Raw genomic sequence first — 21,628 nt, forward strand, 5'->3', positions numbered from 1 at the left:
GCCCAGGAAAAGCCAAGGGAGGGGTCCAGGAGGACTAAGCAGGTCCCCAGGGAGTCTCCCTCTGAGCAGAGCCATTAAACATGCCAACTTGCCTATCTATATCTGTGGTGACTCAGCCCAGAATTTCTTGGGTACTGATACAGCCCAACAGCAGGAAGTTGGGCTTTTCTATCATTCATTTATTCAACAAACATCTAGCAGTGCCAACATGGGTCTCCTGAGCTTCCCAGGGTGCGGTGGGAGGTGGGGACAGATGCACAGACCTGCCATTGCAGTGAACTGTAGCCAGTGCTCCACTGGGAGGAAAGCAGAGGGTCCTGGGCTACAGCGGGCGCCTGGCCCAGACTTGGAGGTTCAGACGAGGCTTCCAGAGGAGGTCTCTTCTGCAGCCTGAAGGGGCTAACCAAGGAAGGGCGGTGTGAAAGAGGAACAGAAGCGTGTTCATTGCAAGATGGCGTGGCCTTTGAGACCTACAAGGGACTGGGTTTGGCTGGAGTCTGGAGTGTGAGTGGTGGCACATGGGTGTGAGTGTTTACGTGCGTGCACGTGTGCACGCACCTCTGTGTGTGTATGTGCGTGTGTGTTTGTGTTTGGGGGCAGGGCAGGGGCTGGGGTGATAGGGAAGATGGAAAGATGAAGCTGAGGTTGGGCAAGTGGGAGGGGCATCCATGCTGAATGGGTGGGACTCCTTCCTGAAGGCATATGGGAGGCACTAAAGGATCTTAAACTGGAGAGTGACATGGTCAGATGGGAAAAGAGCCCTCTGGTTTCTCTAAAGAGAAAAGATTAGGGTGTGGGGCAGGACAGAAGACAGGGCACCCACTGGGGCAGTGGCAGCAGAGATGGAGGTGGCTTGCACCAAGGCAGTGGCCATGCAAGTAGGGAGAAGTGGACAGGCTGGAGAGCTCCAAGGAGTTAAGTCGACTCAAGGTGAGAGTCAAGGGTGATATTTGGTGTCTAGTCAGGACACCTGAGTTGACGGTGAGCAAGAACAGGTTGGGTGTGGAAGGAAAGATAGGGATGATGTCATCATTTTCTTTTGATTCTGTTGGGTTTGGGTCATTCTTTGTGTTTGGATTAATGATGATTATGACATTTAAAGGGCAGGGTCATCTCAACTCTATTCAATGGGAGGAAGGCCATGAGTTCCAACTCACTGAATGGTGAGCCCTCACAGATTAACCAGACAGAGGGGATGAAATCAGAAACTAGGGATGCTTGTGTTGCAAACCATGGTTATTAAGTCTGATGAAGTTCTCAGTATAGAGACAATATAGGACTAAGTCAGTCTGGGGAGGGGATCACCTCTGGCTCCACTCTCACAGGACGTTATTAATTATAATTAGGAGGTAGTTTGGATGAGTCTTATCAGTACAGAACTCTCATCCCTGCCCAGCTTTACTATCCAGAAGACTGACACTGGAAACTGTATCGACTGTTCCCGTTCTCTATGAATTGGGTGGGTACCCTGGGAATGACCAAAGCAGAGTGCCAGAAGAGTGACAAGGGCAATCGTGGCACCTCTTCCTCCCTCCTCCCAGGTAGAATGGAGGGAGGGGGCTGGGCTGGGCTGCCATTTTTCACTGTGTGCCTTCTGCTGCTCCAAGCAGAAGACCCGGGAGGCCTTCTTTCACTTCAGGAGGGCCTGTTGAGGTCACACAGCCTTTGTCCTTCTCCAGAGCACTTACAGCATCATCACAGTTGCGTTGTTCTTTCAAATGAAAAATAAAATATGTGGTCTTAGATGTGAGGGTTTCTTGGGTCACACACCCCATGTGGGGAGACCAGCAGAGATATGAAAAGCCCGTCAGGGTGTATCTGAGACATTAGCCATGTGTGGATGGTAGTCCCTGCCCCTAGATCCTGCTGAATAGCTTGTTCCACTCAAGCCCTTCCCCGCTGGGGCCCTCTAAGCTGACTCCCAGCCGATGGTGTCCCTTCTAATCCTTGCTGCTCCTCAGCCCAGAGGAAGAGCTGGGCCCTACTGTGGTTTCCCTGGTGCCCTGGGCTAAGGCAAGAGATAAACTGGACCCTTGGGGGCTAGTCCTCCAGATCTTCCCCTGGCAGAGGGAAAATTGTGCAACTGTGCCTTGTCCCAAGCCAACAGGTGTTTGCTCAGAGAGCCAGGGTGCTGCTGAGAAGAGCCAGAGGCCATCTGTGTCCATGAGAACAGTCAGTGGGACCTGGGTCCCCTCTGTGAAACCTCTAGCCTGCAGTCTGTGACCATCTCAGGGTTCTGGGACAAAGGTCTCTGGAGAGTCAGAGCCATGAGTCAGGAGGGGACCAGAAGCTGGCTTCTGCCTCCACACTCTCTCCTCTCTGGACCTGGGTTGGCTCCTCACCCTCCCCTCCCACCCTTGTCTTCCTCGGACAGTAAGCCAGACAGACTGCTTTGTGAGCCTCTGGCTGCCCACCAGCTCTCATAAGAGGCTGAGGACTAGGACCATCTCCAACTGCCGAAACCCAGAGTGGAATGAAAGCTTCAAGTTCCAGATCCAGACCCAGGTGAAGGTGAGACGTGGGGGATAGCACCTGCCTGCCCTGCTTGCTATTCCCCTCCTTGCCTGCTTGTCCTTCTCTTTGATCATGTGCCCTTCTTATGACTATTTGTTTTTCTTTCTTTTTTTAAATTAAGTTTTATTGGAGTACACTTGCTTGACAATGTTGTGTTAGTTTCTTGCTGTACAGCAAAGTGAATCAGTCATACATATACATATATCCCCTCTTTTTTAGATTTCCTTCCCACTTAGGTCACCACAGAGCACTGAGTAGAGTTCCCCGTGCTATACAGTAGGTTCTCATTAATTATCTATTTTATCTATAGTAGTGTATATATGTCAGTCCCAATTTCCCATTTCATCCCACCCGCCTTCCCCCCTTAGTAACCGTAAGTTTTTTCTCTACATCTGTGACTCTATTTCTTCTCTGCAAATAAGTTCATCTCTACTGTTTTTCTAGATTCCAGGTATAAGTGATATTATACGATATTTGTTTTTCTCTTTCTGACTTCACTCTGTTTGACAGTTTCTAGGTCCATCCACGTCCCTGCATATGGCACTATTTCATTCCTTTTTATGGCTGAGTAATATTCCATTGTATATATGTACCACATCTTTTTTATCCATTCCTCTGTCGATGGACATTTAGGTTGTTTCCATGTCCTGGCTATCATAAATAGTGCTGCAATGAACATTGGGGTGAATGCATCCTTTCAAATTATAGTTTTCTCTGGATATATACTTAGGAATGGGATTGCTAGGTCATATAGTAGCTCTATTTTTAGTTCTTTAAAGAACCTCCATACTGTTCTCCATAGTGGCTATAGCAATTTACATTCCCACCAACAGTGTAGGAGGGTTCCCCTTTCTCCGAATAGCTTGTTCCACTCAAGCCCTTCCCCGCTGGGGCCCTCTAAGCTGACTCCCAGCCGATGGTGTCCCTTCTAATCCTTGCTGCTCCTCAGCCCAGAGGAAGAGCTGGGCCCTACTGTGGTTTCCCTGGTGCCCTGGGCTAAGGCAAGAGATAAACTGGACCCTTGGGGGCTAGTCCTCCAGATCTTCCCCTGGCAGAGGGAAAATTGTGCAACTGTGCCTTGTCCCAAGCCAACAGGTGTTTGCTCAGAGAGCCAGGGTGCTGCTGAGAAGAGCCAGAGGCCATCTGTGTCCATGAGAACAGTCAGTGGGACCTGGGTCCCCTCTGTGAAACCTCTAGCCTGCAGTCTGTGACCATCTCAGGGTTCTGGGACAAAGGTCTCTGGAGAGTCAGAGCCATGAGTCAGGAGGGGACCAGAAGCTGGCTTCTGCCTCCACACTCTCTCCTCTCTGGACCTGGGTTGGCTCCTCACCCTCCCCTCCCACCCTTGTCTTCCTCGGACAGTAAGCCAGACAGACTGCTTTGTGAGCCTCTGGCTGCCCACCAGCTCTCATAAGAGGCTGAGGACTAGGACCATCTCCAACTGCCGAAACCCAGAGTGGAATGAAAGCTTCAAGTTCCAGATCCAGACCCAGGTGAAGGTGAGACGTGGGGGATAGCACCTGCCTGCCCTGCTTGCTATTCCCCTCCTTGCCTGCTTGTCCTTCTCTTTGATCATGTGCCCTTCTTATGACTATTTGTTTTTCTTTCTTTTTTTAAATTAAGTTTTATTGGAGTACACTTGCTTGACAATGTTGTGTTAGTTTCTTGCTGTACAGCAAAGTGAATCAGTCATACATATACATATATCCCCTCTTTTTTAGATTTCCTTCCCACTTAGGTCACCACAGAGCACTGAGTAGAGTTCCCCGTGCTATACAGTAGGTTCTCATTAATTATCTATTTTATCTATAGTAGTGTATATATGTCAGTCCCAATTTCCCATTTCATCCCACCCGCCTTCCCCCCTTAGTAACCGTAAGTTTTTTCTCTACATCTGTGACTCTATTTCTTCTCTGCAAATAAGTTCATCTCTACTGTTTTTCTAGATTCCAGGTATAAGTGATATTATACGATATTTGTTTTTCTCTTTCTGACTTCACTCTGTTTGACAGTTTCTAGGTCCATCCACGTCCCTGCATATGGCACTATTTCATTCCTTTTTATGGCTGAGTAATATTCCATTGTATATATGTACCACATCTTTTTTATCCATTCCTCTGTCGATGGACATTTAGGTTGTTTCCATGTCCTGGCTATCATAAATAGTGCTGCAATGAACATTGGGGTGAATGCATCCTTTCAAATTATAGTTTTCTCTGGATATATACTTAGGAATGGGATTGCTAGGTCATATAGTAGCTCTATTTTTAGTTCTTTAAAGAACCTCCATACTGTTCTCCATAGTGGCTATAGCAATTTACATTCCCACCAACAGTGTAGGAGGGTTCCCCTTTCTCCACACCTTCTCCAACATTTATTGTTTGTAGACTTTTTGATGATGGCTATTCCGACTGGTGTGAAATGATACCTCATTGCAGTTTTGATTTGCATTTCTCTAATAATTAGTGATGTTGAGCACTTTTTCGTGTGCTTTGTGGCCATCTGTATATCTTCTTTGGAGAAATGTCTATTTAGATCTTCTGCCCATTTTTTGATTGGGTTGTTTAGTTTTTCAGTTTTTTTCTTTTTTTTTTTAATTGAGCTGCATAAGCAGTTGGTATATTTTGGAGATTAATCCCTTGTCAGTTGCTTCATTTGCAAATATTTTCTCCCATTCTGAAGGTTGTCTTTTCGTTTTGTTTATGGTTTCCTTTGCTGTGCAAAAGGTTTTAAGTTTAATTAGGCCCCATTTGTTTATTTTTGTTTTTATTTTCATTCCTCTAGGTGGTGGATTGAAAAATATCTTGCTGTGATTTATGTCAGAGAATGTTCTGCCTACATTTTCCTCCAAGAGTTTTATAGTATCCAGACTTAGGTCTTTAATCCATTTTGAGTTTATTTTTGTGTATGGTGTTAGGGAGGGTTCTAATTTCATTCTTTTACATATAGCTGTCCAGTTGTCCCAGCCCCAGTTATTGAAGAGACTGTCTTTTCTCCATTGTATATTCTTGCCTCTTTTGTCATAGATTAGGTGGCCATAAGTGCATGGGCTTATCTCTGGACTTTCTATCCTGTTCCATTGATCTATATTTCTCTTTTTGTGCCAGTACCATACTGTTTTGATTACTGTGACTTTGTAGTATAATGACTATTTGTATTTTTTTAAATAAATAAATAAATTTATTATTTTGGCTGCATTTATTTATTATTTTGGCTGCATTTGGTCCTCATTGCTGTGTGCAGGCTTTCTCTAGTTGCAGTGAGTTGGGGCTACTCTTCATTATGGTGTGCAGGCTTCTCATTGCAGTGGTTTCTCTTGTTGTGGAGCATGGGCTCTAGGCATGCAGACTTCAGTAGTTGTGGTGCGCGGGCTCAGTAGTCGTGGCTTGCGGGCTCTGGAGCGCAGGCTCAGTAGTTGAGGCACATGGGCTTAACTGCTCCATGGCGTGTGGGATCTTCTCAGACCAGGGATCGAACCTGTGTACCCTGCATCGGGGAGGCAGATTTTTAACCACTGCATCACCAGGGAAGTCCCTATTTGTCTTTCTTTCTACCGACTTCTTGTCCTCCTATCGACCTGTCTGTCTCCCCACTCACCCACTCCTTCCTTCTGCCTGTCTCACGCTTGTCCCTCTAGGCATACTTATCCTTCTACCCTCTTTCCTGTCTCTCTTGTCCTACCTAATTGTCACTGGAACTGGATGTCTCCTGCCCCAAAATACAGTGTATTTCCAGTATCTTCCAGAACATACTCCAAGCAGGAGAATATAGAGAAGAGCCATTCTACTCACTAGGTCCAAGACCAGTCTAATTCCGGCCAGAGGGCTTTCTCTATCTTAAATCCTTTTTAGATGGCTTTATTATTTCTAATTCCTTGGGTGTGTGTTATTCATTTGTTGAGTTGCTGTTTCATGGTATTTGTCTTCTTCAGATACATGGTGACTCTAAGTTGAGCTCACATCTCCTGAGGGAGAATCCTCTCGAACATCCTGAGTTGTGACAGCTTCAGCAGGGTGCCCTTAAGAAAAGCTTGGCCTCATCATGGAGGCATCAAACCCAGTCTTGAGGCATTTGAGGCTTGACAGCTCCATCAAGCTTACTGCTTTCATATTTTAGGGATGCCTCTCCATTCCGAGTTAATGACATATCCTTTTTGTTTTCAAGAAGGGCTTTATATTTATTGTTTTAAAAATATCTTTTCTATCATATATATGGTTTTTGGGGAGAAAGGGGGATTTCAGTTTGGGCTCAGCCTACCATCTTGAAAACAGAATTCGTGTTTCTTTTGTCTGAAGATCTATGGGGCTGCTGGGTTGGTTCAGGGACACACCTGGTTTCTAGTCATTACAAAGTCAACAGATCTCATTCAGCTGGGAACCCCCAGAACCACCTCATGGCCACTAGATAGGAACCAAAGAGGCAAACCCAGCCCCAACCTACATCTCTCAGGATCCTTGGGAAAAGTGGCCTCAGAGGCCAATCCTTGTCACCTAAAATCATTGACCTTAGAGTTCAGCCAGATGACAGGGTAGCTGCTCCATCCTTGACATACAGCTTTGGGACCATCCATGAGACCTCTTTAGGGGCTGATGAGCCAAAGGATAGAGTTCCAATACGTCATCCCAACCCAATCAAACTCTCTATAATCTTTGCCACATCACTCCCCTGGAGTGTAAAGATGTTAGCTTCCCTTAGCTTGGTTTTCTAGTGCCAAAGAGACTGTCTTCAGCTCCTGGGTCCCAATGCTGGATACATTCTATGTCTTGACAGGGGTCTTGTCTGCTGTGCCCTTCCATCTCTCCCCCCAGGTGAAATGAAATCCCTCACACTTCACAAGCCCCTGCCAAGCTTGCAAAAGAGCAAAATTTCCCAGTAGGAGAATCAGAGAAGGGCAGGAAGGCTTCAGAGAGTCGCAAAGAAGGGAATAGACAGTTTCTTCTCTTAATTCATGTCCCTACAGATGTCCCTCACACCTGAGCTGTGCTGGCTCCCATCCCTCAGACCCACCTCCTCACTAGGACTGAGGTCAGGCCCCTCATCCTGGGAATGGGTTGATGCAACCTTGGTAACCAGACTTGCACCCTCCGTTCTCCCCTAGAACGTGCTAGAGCTGAGCATCTGTGATGAAGACACGGTGACACCAGATGACCATTTCTTGACAGTTCTCTATGACCTCACCAAGCTCTGCTTCCGAGAGAAAACCCACGTGAAGTTCCCACTCAACACAGAGGTGAGTGCAGGTGCCCCAGCCCTCAGCCTCCTGCTTCACGAGGGGCAGCTGGTTATTCTTATGATGTTGTTCTATGGGATCCTCTCTCTGTAGCCAGGTCAGGAGAAGATAGCACTGCTGTTCAAATTCCAGCGCTTTGGCTTACTATCAATAGCTCTGTGACCCTGCAGAAATTACTTAATTCCTCTGAGTTCTGTTTCCTCGTCTATACAATAGTGATAGTAAGACCTACCACACAGGGTCACTGTGAGGCTTAAATGAGAATACATAATTAAGGCATCTAGCACTGTTCACAGTACAAAATGGAGACAGAGTAAGTGTTGATTCCCTTTCTTTCCTCAGAGTCCTGCTTCTGGGATGGTCCCAGGGGATAGAGGACAGATAAGGATAAAGGAGTGCAAATCTGCAAATCAGAGAAAGTCAGAGCTGAAAAGGCCCAGGATGTCATCAATTAATTCAACAAGTATTTGAATGCCCTATGGGCCGGGCACTGTTCCGTGCACTAGCGACACCTCAGGGACAAGCATCCCTGCCCTCACCTGGCTTATACTCTGTGGGGAAATTAAGGTCCAGTGAGGGAGGTCATGACTTCCTGAAGTTACACAGCAAGAGATGCAAAGCAGTAGTTGAAGGAAGGGGCTCCTAGCCTTCAGAGTTGAGCTTGCTGGGGGCAATATCTCCCTTGCTCCAGGCCCTGAGCCCCTTGGAGAAGAAGGGGAGCAATGGAAGCTGGAGGGGGAAGATGAAAGGAAAATGTTCTGGGGCAGAGAGACTTACCTGCTGGGTCTAGGGGTCAACTCCACACCCTGACCCTCCCCTGGGTGGTCAGTTATGTTCCTGATTTCAAAGACTTGGGGACAGAGGGAGGCAGAAGGGACAAAAAGAGCCAGGAGCAGCTGCCCCCACGCCAAGACAGCAGGACAGCCGTGTGCGAAGGACAGGGGCAGGTCCACAGGGTCTCCTGGGATGGCACAGGATCCTGGTCTGCAGAGAGGTGTAGACACAGCTCACAACTGCAGTCTCTTCCTCCCCCTGCAGGGCATGGAGGAGCTGGAGGTGGAGTTCCTGCTGGAGGAGAGGTGAGTAGGACCCAACCCCCCAGAATTCCACCAAGGTCCTGACCCCAAAGCAGCTTCTGGGCACAGGCATTGTACAGCTGGGTCCTCCTTTCTGCAGTTCCCCACCCCCACTTCTACTCCCACCCTCGACGCTCCTCACTGTGCCTCAGAATCACTTGGGAACTTCCAAATCCCGTAGGTGCCTGGGCCCCACCCCTTCTCATCCAGGTCTACTGATGTCAGTATTGCTTTAAAGATCTAGTACTCTGGCCAAATCACCTGCCTCAGCTCCCCAGCATTTCTGAGAGTGGCCTCTGGGAAGACTTCCTGCCACCATGGGGATGGGGCCTTCTTGAGGCCATGCTGAGAAAGAGGTCAGGACCAAGGCGTCTCCTCCTGGACCCAGGACTGTTAGAACAAACTCCCCCGAACCCTGGCCTGAAGCAAAGGCCATGCCCCTCTGCAGTCAACTCTGGAACCAAGTCAAGGGGAGGCTCAGGACAGAGATGTGGGGTTATTTCTCATCATGTCCAATTACGAAAAAGGTCCAGGGTCCTGGAGGTATGACTGTGCCGTGGACTCAAGTGGAATTGGGTCACAGAGCTGGAGTGTGGGAAGAAGAGGACACGGAGAGAGAAAGGAGAGGAAAGGGCGTTGAGGGAGGGGAGTAGGGCCCCTGCCGGGAGGGGACAAGCCTGCCCTGGGGCAGCAGTGTGCCTTGTGATTGGGCAACCAGCTTCTTAACCCTGGCAGAACTGAGTCCCCTGGACTTATGATCAGCCCAGGGACAGGGGGACAATGAGAGGCAGGAACTAGAACAAGAGCGCTTGTCAAATTCCACCCGGAGAATCCTCTGCACAGGGGGTCTTGGAACTATTTGAGGTGCCTCATTAAAATCAACTTAAATTAAAATTTAAATTAAATTTGACAAATTAAAATCAACTTTATTTGTTTCACATTAAAGAAAATCTGGGCTCTCTCCTTCAGTTCTTGGTTTGACAGGACTTTTAGGGGGAAAAACATTCCGTGGATGAATTAGAAAGTGGCTTACAAAATGAAATACGTCAGCATTGGTAATCAGAGTTGATATGGAAACACAGTCATCTTGGGCTTAATTTTGACAAGGGAGGCTGTGGACTCCCCTAGGCGAATTGTAACCTTGGAGGCTTTTTCAGCTTTGTAACACAAGGACATTTCACACTCACCAGGCCCCTCTCTAGCTGGGTCAAAACTATTTGTTAAATGCACAAATTAAATAGGATGAGTCCGTTTTGCTACCAGAACTGTTTACATTTGCTCGAGATGGTGGGCTCTGGCCTTTTCTTGCAACCTGTTTATCCTCATAACTCCATGCAGTTGCATCTGGTTGGACATAAAGAACAGCTATCCTTTAAGGAAGAAAAAGAAAAGAAACTCTTCTATTCCCTCTAAGCTATAAATCTTTTTTTTTTTCTGGACATTCTATTTAAAATGTATGCCAGTTTCTCCTTGACAATCTGCAGATCTAAGGTTTCTTAAGCCAATAATTTTCACAAGGATTAAGAAGGCTCTGCTATCGCCTTATTGACCCTACGTAGGCTGTTTGTCACCCTTGTGAGAAATCAGTCAAGAATGATATGACTTAGAGAATAGACTTGTGGTTGCCAAGGGGAAGAGGGGGTAGAGGAGGGTTGGATTGGGAATTTGGAATTAGCAGGTGCAAACTATTGTATATAGGATGGGTAAACAACAAGGTCCTACTGTATAGCACAGGGAACTATATTCAATATCTTGTGATAAACCATAATGGAAAAGAATATGAAAAAGAATGTATATAACTGAGTCACTTTGCTGCACAGTAGAAATTAACACAATGTTGTAAATCAACTATACTTCAATAAAATACATTTTTAGAAAGAATGATATGACTGACTAGGAGTTCTCATTTTGTTTTTCAGCCCCTCTCCACCTGAGAGTCTCATCACCAATGGCGTGCTGGTGGTAACTGTCCTTCCAGGCTCTAGTGCCTCCAGAGGCCACCTGTGGCTGCTGCTCTTGGGAACAGAACTGTGGGAGGGAAAACCAGGCCCAACTTGGGCCCTTGTCCCAGAGCCTGCTAGGAGTCAGACTAACTTGAAGCCAGACAAAGGGGTTGCGGGCAGTGGTGGGGGCAGCAGCTGGGCTCCTGCTCCTGCGGAGGAAACACCTGGACCAGCATCCCACCTCCCAAAACGACAACCTCCGGAACCTCCCTAATAAAGCACCCACTCTCAGAATCAGTCTCGTCCCATTTTCCCCCAACTCCAATCTCTCTATAAGCACAAGTTCAGAATTAAAAAGATTTTCATAATTAGGCTGTTGGTACAGCCATTTCAATTAGATGCATCTAAAGCCTCAGGATTCAAAGAAATCTCTCCCCCGAAAATAAGTCTTTGGGAATTTGTGGCCTGGTAGAGCATCCCGGGCAGCTTGTGCTCAAAATGACCTCCTCTATCCTTTGTTTCAGTCTCGACAAATGTCCTGCCTGGAGGTTCATGCAGAATCCAGGAGACAGAAGAATAGGAAAAGTGAGCCCTTTGACTACCTCTGCCTGCTGGGGGGTGGGGAGGGCAGTGCCACTTCCCAACCCTGTCAAAACCAGAGTTGGCTGCTCCATGGCTGCCCTGGGCTCCATGCGGAACGCATTTTATAGCTGGCAGGGACCTAAGACATCCGCAAATACGCGACTCTCCTTCTCACCACTCCACCCCATCCCCCCCATGCAAGGCTTCCAGCCCTGTCTGCAGAGAGGAGAGGGGCACAGCCCAACTGGCATGGGGGAGGGAGGGGGAAGGAAGAGGTTCTGCCCCCAAACTGGCAGCAAGGAGAGGCCCTGCTTTCAGTGCAGTGGGAAGGTAACTTCGGGGCACCTTGTGGAGGAGCAGAACCTAGGAGGACTAGTGCAGAAAACTCAGCCTCTCAGACCTCACACACACACACACACACACACGCACACACACACACACACACACACACACACAAGCCTTGTAAAAACGCGGATTCCTGGGCCCCGCCTGGCCCTTCAGAATGAGACTCTGGGGCAGTTTAACCAATGCCTTCGGTAATTCTAAACCCCTATCCTGGGTGCCTCCCCTAGGCCTTTTATTGGGCCGAGTTGGGGTGGGAAGTGGGAGGCTTCCCAGGGGTCTCAGCCCTCTTGTCCTCTCTTCCAGAGAAGGGCCTCCTGGTGACAGTGACGGAGTCCTTCGAGCACACCCAGCACATCTCACACTGCCTGGAGCCCTGCGGCCCAAACCCTGCCTGCTTCCACTACCCCAAGTACTTCCAGCCCCAGGTCCACGTGGAGGTGCCCAAGAGCCAGTGGAGCTCTGTGGTAGGAGGCTGCGTCAGTAGGGGGTTAGGGGCTGGTTCAGATGCGAGTTGGGAGGAGCCCCTCCCCTCACAAAACCGCCCGTCCTTCCAGCTTTTGTGCCGCAGTGCGTGCAAGAACGGCCCTGTGTGCCGGACCCTGGATTGCCTCGCTGACGGCCAGGCGGTGACCCTGCCTGTGGTGAGGGCCTGGGTCTGGGAAGGGGTCCCTGAGGAGCGTAGCCTGGAGTGCCTGTGGAAGGGAGACGGGGAGAGCCTGGGGAGCCCGGGGGGGGGTGGGGAGCATGGCTCGTGGCGGGTCTCTCAGGCAGGGTACAGGAGTCTTGGGGGGTAGGAGACTGCTGAGCTGCATTGTGGAGCCAAAGACACGGTGTGGAAGCTGAGCCAGGTTGGGGGCGAAGGACGTCCAGCAGAGAACCTGTGTGCGCATGCGCGGGCGGGGTGCTGCATGCGCATGCGCTAAATCAAGCGTCCCGGGGTGGCGGGGGGCACCGTGTGGTGAGTCTCCACTTATTTGGTTGGGACCACTTGGCTCTGAATTGTCATCACTGACAAACTTTTCATCTTTCAATTCCCAGAACAAGAATTGTGAATTACACATGAAGTCTGCACCCTGGTAAAGTGCCCTCTTTCGGTCTGTCCCTCTGACATTTATCTTTAGGGACTTAAAATGGTATCTTGTTGTGGTGTTGATTTGCATTTCCCTGATGGCCAGGGATGTTGAGCATCTTTTCACAGGCTTATGGGCCATTTGTATATCTTCTTCGGAGAAATATCTATTCAAATCCTTTACCCATTTTTAAAGTGGGTGATTTGCCTTTTATTGTTAACTTGTAAAAGTTCTTTGTATATTCTAGATACAAGCCCCTTGTCAGATATATGATTTCTAAATATTTTTCCTGTTCTGGAGACTTTCACATTCTTAATGGTGTTGTTTGAAGCACAGAAGTTTTCAATTTTGGTGAACTTCAGTGTATGTATATTTTTTTCTTTTGTCACTTGTGCTTCTGGTGACATATTTTAAAAAAAATTGCCTAATCCAAGGTCATGAAGATTTACTCCCATGTTTTCTTTTAAGAGTTTTATAGTTTTAGCTCTCAATTTGGATCTATGATCAATTTTGAGTTAATTTGTATATACAGTGTGAAATAGGGGTCCAACTTCATTCTTTTGCATATGGATATCCAGTTGTCACAGCATCATTTGGTGAAAAGACTGTTCTTTCCCCCTTTGAATTGTCTTGGCACCCTTGTCGAAAATCAAGTGACTGTAGTTTCCATTTACAATTTGATAGCTGTTTGTCCTTGGTCAAGTTATTAAGCCTCTCTAAATCTCAGTTTTTCTCACCTGTAAATTAGAGCAATACCAAGAGTACTGTCTATCATTGGGTTGCTTTGAGGATCCAGTGAGATAACACATGTGAAGAAATCAGTGATCTGCGAAGTGGGAAACTCAGAAAATATCAACAAATGTTATTATTATTGCTGTTTTATTATTCATTCCTTGTTGAGGCCAAGGGAAGATTTCCTCACAGCTGTGTCTGCAGGCCTATACCAGACATGAAGGAAACATAATGAGAGAGCTCCCAGGCTCTGCCTTCAAGGAGATGTGACCTTTATAGTTACTTGGGTCACTAAGACTCAGACTGGAAATTGTCAAGGTCCATTCTCCTGGAGTCACTGGGGAGCAGGGCCTTGGAGGATGCAAGGGATGTTGATGGGCAGAGGGAGGAGGCTCAGAACCCAGACTACTCCTGGGCACTGAGAGCTAATGGACCCTTCCAGGAAGTAGCAGGAGGTGAGGTTGGACAGATCAGGTGGGGGCTTGGGTGCCAGGCCAGAAGCCTGGACTTGCTCACATCAGGGATGTGATAAAAAGAGGGCAAGCGTTGGGCATGCTCTTCCTGCCCCACCCACCTTGCAGACCTGTGGGGGTGACAGGGTGAGATCAGGGATGTGAAGGGTTTTTGTCACACAGGATGATTTTTACTCTGGGAGCAGGAAAAGCTCACCAAGGAATATGAGCTCCATGAGAACAGGACCTTGTTTATCCAGCTCAGAAGAGCCCTACTGTAGAGCCTTATTCAGAGGGACTGGCCAAAAGGATCTCAGGGCCTCTTGTCACCTATGTCTGGCCTTGGGCTCTAGAAGATGCCTGGGGGAAGCCTTTCAAGACTTTCCAGATCTCGTTGAAGAGGCAGAGGGTTCAGTGAGTCCCTAATTGTGTTGAGTACCTGCTTACAGTCCACCAGCTAAGGCTTTGGGGCTTTACATTTGTTATCTCATTAAGTGCTGAAGACAGTGCCAGGAGTTAAGCACGATTAGCCCCATTTTACAGATGAGAAAGCAGGGGCCCAAGGTCACAAAGGTGATTCCTGGCAGAACCAGGCTTCGAGCCTAGGTCCAACTGACCCTAAAGCCATGTCTTCTCCATGAAGGTGGAGTCTACAGACCTGCTCAGCCAAGCTCCTCTGTCCCCACAGCTCAGAGGCACTGGACGTGCGGCTAGGCTTCAGCCTGTGCCAGGCAGAGCTGGAGTTCCTGCAGAAGCGGAGGGTGGTGGTGGCTGAGGCGCTGAAGCAGGTGTTGCAGCTGGAGGAGGACCTGCAGGCAGATGAGGTGGGTGAGCAGAGGTCCGCTCAGAGCCAGGCTCGTCCTTCGAACACTGTGCCTGCCAGCTGCCCCCTGCAGTCCCTCCCTTGCCCCAGGGCAGCCTCAGCACTGCCTTTCCTGGTGGCCCTTACTGCTGAGGTTCCAGGTGCCCAGGTGACTGGCTGTGCTGGATGTGATTCAGTTGTGTGTTCACAAGGGGCAGGAAGGGCAGAGTAGAGAGAAAGGAAGGAGCCCCAGCTGCTGCTCCCCGTGTGCTAACAGATCCTGAGATGATGAATGATGTCTTACCTACACGAGACAATGTGGCATCCTTTCCCCAGCCAGGAAAACACTGGAAGCTCCACCACCACCCACATTCTACACACCTCTACCCAAAAGGCCCTGGGCCTTTCATTCTTCAATTCTCCCTTCCCATAAATGTATGTGCACGTGCGCACACACACACACATGCACACACACACACACACACACACCCAGAACAAACAGCAGTGGGGGGCTGGAGAGAGGCAGCTTCCTCACGCAGGGCCAGCTTCTGCCCACAGGGTAGATGATGGTACCTTTGCCAGAGCCCTCTGTCACCTTCCTGGTAGGGGCTGAGGCTCACACTCCCCTGAGCAGCAGGTCAGCCCTCGGAGAGCCCGCACTTCAGAGGTCAACCACAGGTGGAAACAGAGACCTCGTCCCTGAGGAGGGCTGTGATGGGGCTTCGGCCGACAGTAGGTCTTACAGTCCCCACTCAGATGAAAACTGAGTGAGTCTTGGCAAAGACTCCACGCCTTGCTCTCCCATCTATAGGGTAACACACTGAGGACATCTTAAACCTAAGTAAACCCAGAGGTGACAACTGTGCTCCTTCCCACATCAAAAATCCATTTATTCCTGCTTTTACACATATGGTCTATAGGGACCACATATCATGAGTCAGGCCTGAGCCTGACCTCAAATCCCTCTACAGCAGGTGCTGATTTGCAGCCATTAGGGAATCACACACTAGCTGGGTTTTTGAGCGAGCCACCCAGCCCTCTGGCCCCAGTTCCTCACCTGTTAACTGAGAGCTAGATTAATAGTGCCAAGAACTCTTCCAGCCACGGCTTTCTAATTTACCAAGCCCAACACCGACCATTGGGTTTGGAGCTAAGGTCCAGTTCTAGACCTACCAGGCGGCTTGACACTCTGTGAAAGGCAGTTTTCAGGTCACTCAGTCCACACTCTCTGCTCTCGGTAGCCAGCTCTTCCTCTTCCACTGTTATTTCTAAGCTCCTGTCTCTCCAAGTCTTCCCCTACCCAGCATTGCCCCAGAAGTCTGCCTCCATGTGCCCCCAGGTCCCACTGATATCCATCATGGCCACTGGGGGTGGGACAAGATCCATGACTGCCATGTATGGCCACCTGCTGGGGCTGCAGAAGCTGAACATCCTGAACTGTGCCAGCTACATCACTGGCCTGTCTGGGGCCACCTGGTAAGGAGCCGGGGGCCACTGTCTGGTGAAGCCCAGAGCGAGCAGCCAACAGCCTGGCCGGCGGGTGGGGGTGGGGTCTCTGGTAAAGCTCATCCGCCCCAAGTTAGAGTGACTCATGACACCTGGGCAGCTCTACCCCTCACAGCTGTGTGACCTTGGGAATGCAGCTGAACTTCTCTGAGTCTCATTTTCTGTATCTGTAAAGTGGGGATAGTAATAGCCCTGACCTCATGGGGTTGTGAGATGCTCTCCCAGTACTGGGTACACCAGGGACACGTGTTGGTCATGACTCCATTACTATGGCAGGGTCCCAGGAGCGTGGCAGCCAGTTACGAGTGAACTACTGGTGCCACTGGTGCATCTCCCCAGCAGCTGCCCTCTCTCAGACTGTGCCAGGTCTCCTGGGGTGGGTGGAGCTGGCCCGCTGCTCTGGCTGCCACCTTCCAGCCCACCCCCAACCCTGCGTGCTCCCTCTGCCCTGCAGGCATCCTCGGGCTCCCGTCCTCACTCTTGCTGGTGAGCAGGGAGAGTGAGCCCTTAGCTCCCTGGACAGGTGAGGCCAGCACGAGGCCAGCTTCTCCACAGGAGCCACGGCACCTGGGATTCACGATGCCGGTGGCGGCCCACAAAGATGTTGTAATTTCTTTTAAGTTCTTTAAAAGAAACCTTCTAGGTCGAAGTGTTTTAATATATAGTAATATATCACTATATTTGTCTTTATACAACAGTCATAGAAGATAATTTTTAATATTTTTATGGTGGAAGGGGCCCACCAAAGTCATAATGCAGCCCTGGTCTAGGGTGACCCAGGCCTTGTGACTACCCACATCCTCTCGAGAGCCAGGGCTGCATCTTATTCTGTGTGTAACTAGTGGGCCTCAGAGCCCTCAATGTCCCAAGCTGTGTCCCTCATCCTGGAGGGGCTCTGGGTAACTTTCATTTGAGGGGGTGGATGTGAGGAAAACCAAGGGTTCCTGGTGCACCAGAGGCCCCGAGGCTTCAGCCAGGGTGGGACAGAAGGATAGCTGACGATTACGGGCATTGCCTCTGCACCGAGCACTGGGGTGACTGCTTCCAATGGACTATCTCATTTCTTCTTCACAAGAAGACTATGAGGAAGATGTTGTCATTATGCTCATTTTACAGCTAGAGAAAGAAAGGAATTTGCCCAGGGTCACTCAGCTAATGAGCGGTAGAGCTGAGATTTCAACCCAGGCTGTCTGAGTCCAGGGCCCACATTCTTTTTATTTTTTGGGGGGGGGCCCACATTCTTAATCTCACCGATAAACCGCTGCCCATGGGAAGTAGGTTAAGGAGATAAACTTGCTTGCACCAGGGTAGAAGGGCACCTGCATCCTCCTGGCCTACCTCTGGGCCAGGCAGGAAACTGGGAGGAACTCAGACCCAGCTGGGGTGGGCGTAGGGTGTCTCCTGGCCTGGGAAAGCACTGGGAAGGAGTTTTGTAAAACCAAAATCAGTCATTTGTAATGTTTTTTAAAGCTTTTTAAAGGTATGAAAGTAACAGCGTGAACCTTATGGAGAGCAGGGTACTTTTTGTTGAAGAAAGCTCCTGAAGGGAGTGGCCGCTGCTCAGACAGCTGTGCAGCTGTAGACCAGGTCCACTGTGGGGAGGGGGATTCCTGGGTGCTGTCCTGACCTAGACTGAGAAAAGCCGGGTCCAGGCCAAGCAGAGGCAGACAGAGGCAAAGACCCAGGGCTAGGGGGATATCTATCTTTGTTTTACTCCTCCCCACTGCCCACATAGAAGTTAAGAAGAGGAAGGGGAAGTAAGTCTTTAGCTGGCATCACAATTATGGGAATTAATGTGGCAGAGTGGGAAGAGTCCAGATTTGGAATCAGCAAAGCCTGGGGTCACATGCTGGCCCCAGCACTTACTTCGTGCCCGGTACTGTCCTAATCATTTTACATTGACTCACGTCATCTTCACAATAATGCTGTGAGGTAGGTGCAGTTATCATCCTTCTCCCCAATCCACAGATGGGAAAACTGAGGTGAGGAGCAGTTAGGTACCTTGCCCAGATCCCATGGCTGGTGAGTGGCAGAGTCTGGTTTTGAACCCAGGAAGATCTGGGTCCAGAATCTTCACTGTTGAGCACTGTACTCCACCTGGCACATGGCAGGCAGTCAAGAAATGGCAGCAATCGTGACTTTGAGTAAGAATGTTCTCCCCTCCCCGACCAGGCCTCACCCCATTTCCTCCAGGCTCCTCTCCTGGCGGGTGAGGGTTTCCCGTGACCTGCCCACCCCCTTTCCTGCCAGGGTCCAGGGTCGATCAGACCAGGGCTGGCTCAGCTCTCTCAGCCACGCCTGTCTCTCTCCAGGACCATGGCTACCTTGTACCGCGACCCTGACTGGTCCTCCAAAAACCTGGAGCTTGCCATCCTCGAGGCGCGGAGGCACGTAGTCAAGGACAAGATGCCCGCTCTGTTCCCAGATCAGCTCCTCAAATTCCAGGAGGAGCTGCAGCAGCGCAGGCAGGAAGGCTACAAAGTCACCTTCACAGACTTCTGGGGTCTGCTGGTCGAGGCCTGTCTGGGGGACGAGGTATGTGCTCAGCTTCCCCTGGGGCCCAGCCCGCCCGGGACTGATGCCCAGCACTCCGCCTTCACTGGGGCACCGGGAGGTGCACCACAGCAGGAGGGAGTTAGGTTAGACCTGCAGATGCACCCTTGGGCCTTAAGAAGCACGAGGCATCAGAACACATGATGCAGGCAGATGGTGGGACTGTCTTCCCGAGTCCCTTTGGAGTATGACTGAGACCCTCACATCAGGGGTGGCTTAGGTGCAACCTTTCCGAGACGCAGCGGGCCCTCTGAGAACCTGTGAGAGAAAATGGCGAGGGAGCCATCAGAGTGTGATGTAAGCCTGACCCCAAGTGGAGGAGAGAGGGAAGGAAAGGCCAGGTGGAAGCATCCTAGCCCGCTGTGCGGTCTGAAAGGTCAGCACAGTGACCCTTGGAGAGTCCCCCAGCCAAGTTGGCCATCAGAGGAGTCTGGCACCGCCCCCTCCCCTCCACCACAGTGGGCCTGCCTCAGGATCCCTGCCACGCTCAGTCGTGGGCTGGGACCAGCCCAGTGGGAAGTGTGGCCTTAGAACAAACTCAGCCCTGGATTTCAGAGCATGGTAGCTGGGCCATCAGCCAATTACACTCCTGTAGTTGGAGGTCTGCTGGGCCCCTTCTCATGGCCACCACACGGAGGATGAGCCCAGTGAGGTTCCTTCCAGCTCTGATATCCAATGATCTGAGCAGTGTGTGCCCAAGAAGAGAAGCAGCCTGTGTTGGGACCCAGCTGCTGTGAGAGCCATGTGGGCCGTGGTAGGGCAGTGGGATCCCCATGGGATGCTGCCATCCCAGACATCAGGGTGAGCTCAGCTAACACCTGGACCCTTCTGACTGCCCAGGCCCCAGGGTGGAACCAACTTTGGCTGTTGCTTGACCCCAGAGTAGGGCTTCCCATCTCATTTCTATCCAGGCCTATGGCTGTCTGCCCCACTCCCAAAGGCGTCTGAAGAGTTCTGAATTCAAACCAGAACTTACCAGAAGGAAGAGGAACAGCAAATTATTTTCTAGTAGATCCCCTCTTCCAGAAAACACAGACAATCTGAGCAACCAAGGATGGACCAAACCTCATCTTCAACATTCATTCATTCCCTCATTCATTCTTTCAACCAAATTAAGTACCTCCTGCATGCCAGGAACTGTGCTAGACAGTGGGGATTCAAACGCGGGCACTCACAGCCTTTGATGGATCCCTGCCCTTTCTGATAACCTACTGTCTACTCTTGTCCACATGACGGAGCAGGGCAGGCAGAGGCTGAGGGTGTTGGCTTTTGGATTCAGGCAGGACAGGATTTGAATTCTGGCTCTGCTCTGTGCTATTCCTTAAATGGGAATTTCATCAACCATTTCGTCAACAGTTAATATTTCTTACAGTAGTTAGTGCTCCACGTGGTGAGGAGGAAAGCTCCAAGGCTTTTAACATTAGAGTCTGAGCATTGCCCAGGGTTTGGTGTAGGAAGGAGCCTAGGTTCCTGGGAAAGCAAGTCTAGGATTGATGGAAGGAGGCCTCTGCTCTTCCACTCTGGCCAAGGCAGGAGCTCCTTTGCCTCAGGCCCCCTTGACAGTGAGTGTGGATTGGGCTCTTCCCTGAGTCTGCAACTTCCTCTCCTTCCATGACGGTCATTGCTGTGGTGCCCATATCTCTGGGCCCAGTTCTGACAGGCATCCTGTTGGCCTTGCAAGGGAGGCCTAAGAGTTGTCTGACCCACACATGTTTACCATCCCACACAGGTTCTGTGCCTTTACACACTCGGGCAACCATGGATGTCACCCACCAGGCAGCTGCTTGGCCTGGGGTCAGAGCCTGGTCCTCTAAAACCTCCACTGGCCTTGTCTACACTGGCTGATTCACTTTGGGAGGTGCCCTGTGGTCCAGGGTGATCTGCAGGACTCCCACTTTGATTACACCACTTAGTGCTCTGGGGGCTTAGAGGGAATTTGACTGCCATCCGGTGCCAAGTTTCCAAATCTTTTGTTTAAAAAGAAGAATCTTTTTTTTCCTCCCAAATGAATTTATGAGAGAGCCCAACATGCAAAGCAGATTTTTAAAAAATGGAGCTGCTCTGGTTTGAGTAGGGTGGAAGATGATGAGGATGAAGAGGGGGCAGTGGTGGCCTCCTCCACCCCCCCCTTTTCATTCTCTGGTCCCTGAGGCTCGAGAACCCCAGGACTCTGAAGGACAGCCCTAAACTGCAGATCCAGTCCCACCCTGTCCATGTGTCTGGGGTGATGAACGGCCCAAGGATGAGTGAACATTTCCTGGGTACATTTTAAGAGCAGCTTTGACTGGTGTCAGGTGAGACCTCCAGAGCAGCCTGGTGGGCTCAGGAGCCTGGTGGGCTGCCAGAGGTCCAGACTGTCCTCTTATTCTGCACCGCTTCCTGGCTGCTTGTCTGCTCCTTCTCCTTAACCATTATTTTTCCACGCAGAGATATGAATGCAAACTGTCAGATCAGAGTGCTGCTTTGTGTCAGGGCCAGAACCCCCTGCCCATCTACCTCACCATCAATGTCAAGGATGATGTAAGCAACCAGGATTTCAGAGGTAACACTGGGGGCTAGCAATTTCCCCGGGGCGGGGTGGGTCCCTTCTCAGCAGGCAAAGGCGCTCAGTACCCCAGCGCACACATCCCGCCACCATACCTTTGCCAGCCTCCACACCAAGAATGTGCTGACAGCCGAAGAAATCCACTTGGCTACCCGCTTCTGCCCAGACGCGTGTAGCCGGTGGGCAGCAGGGGTCCTGTGGCTCCCCTGAGCAGAGATTTGATGGGATAGAGGAAATAAAGGTCGTGAAGGGAAAGGGTCCTAGGCAATTCTTAAGGC

General features: G+C 50.1%; 1 protein-coding gene across 1 annotated transcript in view; it reads left to right on the forward strand.

The window, feature by feature from the left end:
* Positions 1-21,628, forward strand: part of PLA2G4E (phospholipase A2 group IVE) — a 61,086-nt gene that overhangs the window by 25,290 nt on the left and 14,168 nt on the right. Inside the window, exons 3-14 of the mRNA XM_007460198.1 lie at positions 2,375-2,511; positions 7,613-7,744; positions 8,783-8,823; positions 10,740-10,782; positions 11,288-11,348; positions 11,994-12,154; positions 12,245-12,331; positions 12,729-12,766; positions 14,633-14,768; positions 16,086-16,222; positions 18,565-18,787; positions 21,233-21,347. Coding sequence (XP_007460260.1) covers positions 2,375-2,511; positions 7,613-7,744; positions 8,783-8,823; positions 10,740-10,782; positions 11,288-11,348; positions 11,994-12,154; positions 12,245-12,331; positions 12,729-12,766; positions 14,633-14,768; positions 16,086-16,222; positions 18,565-18,787; positions 21,233-21,347 — 1,311 coding nt within the window. The remainder of the gene's footprint in view (positions 1-2,374; positions 2,512-7,612; positions 7,745-8,782; positions 8,824-10,739; positions 10,783-11,287; positions 11,349-11,993; positions 12,155-12,244; positions 12,332-12,728; positions 12,767-14,632; positions 14,769-16,085; positions 16,223-18,564; positions 18,788-21,232; positions 21,348-21,628) is intronic.

This window comes from Lipotes vexillifer, unplaced genomic scaffold (genome assembly GCF_000442215.2).
Source record: "Lipotes vexillifer unplaced genomic scaffold, Lipotes_vexillifer_v1.1 scaffold408, whole genome shotgun sequence".
Taxonomy (NCBI): Eukaryota; Metazoa; Chordata; class Mammalia; order Artiodactyla; family Lipotidae; genus Lipotes; species Lipotes vexillifer.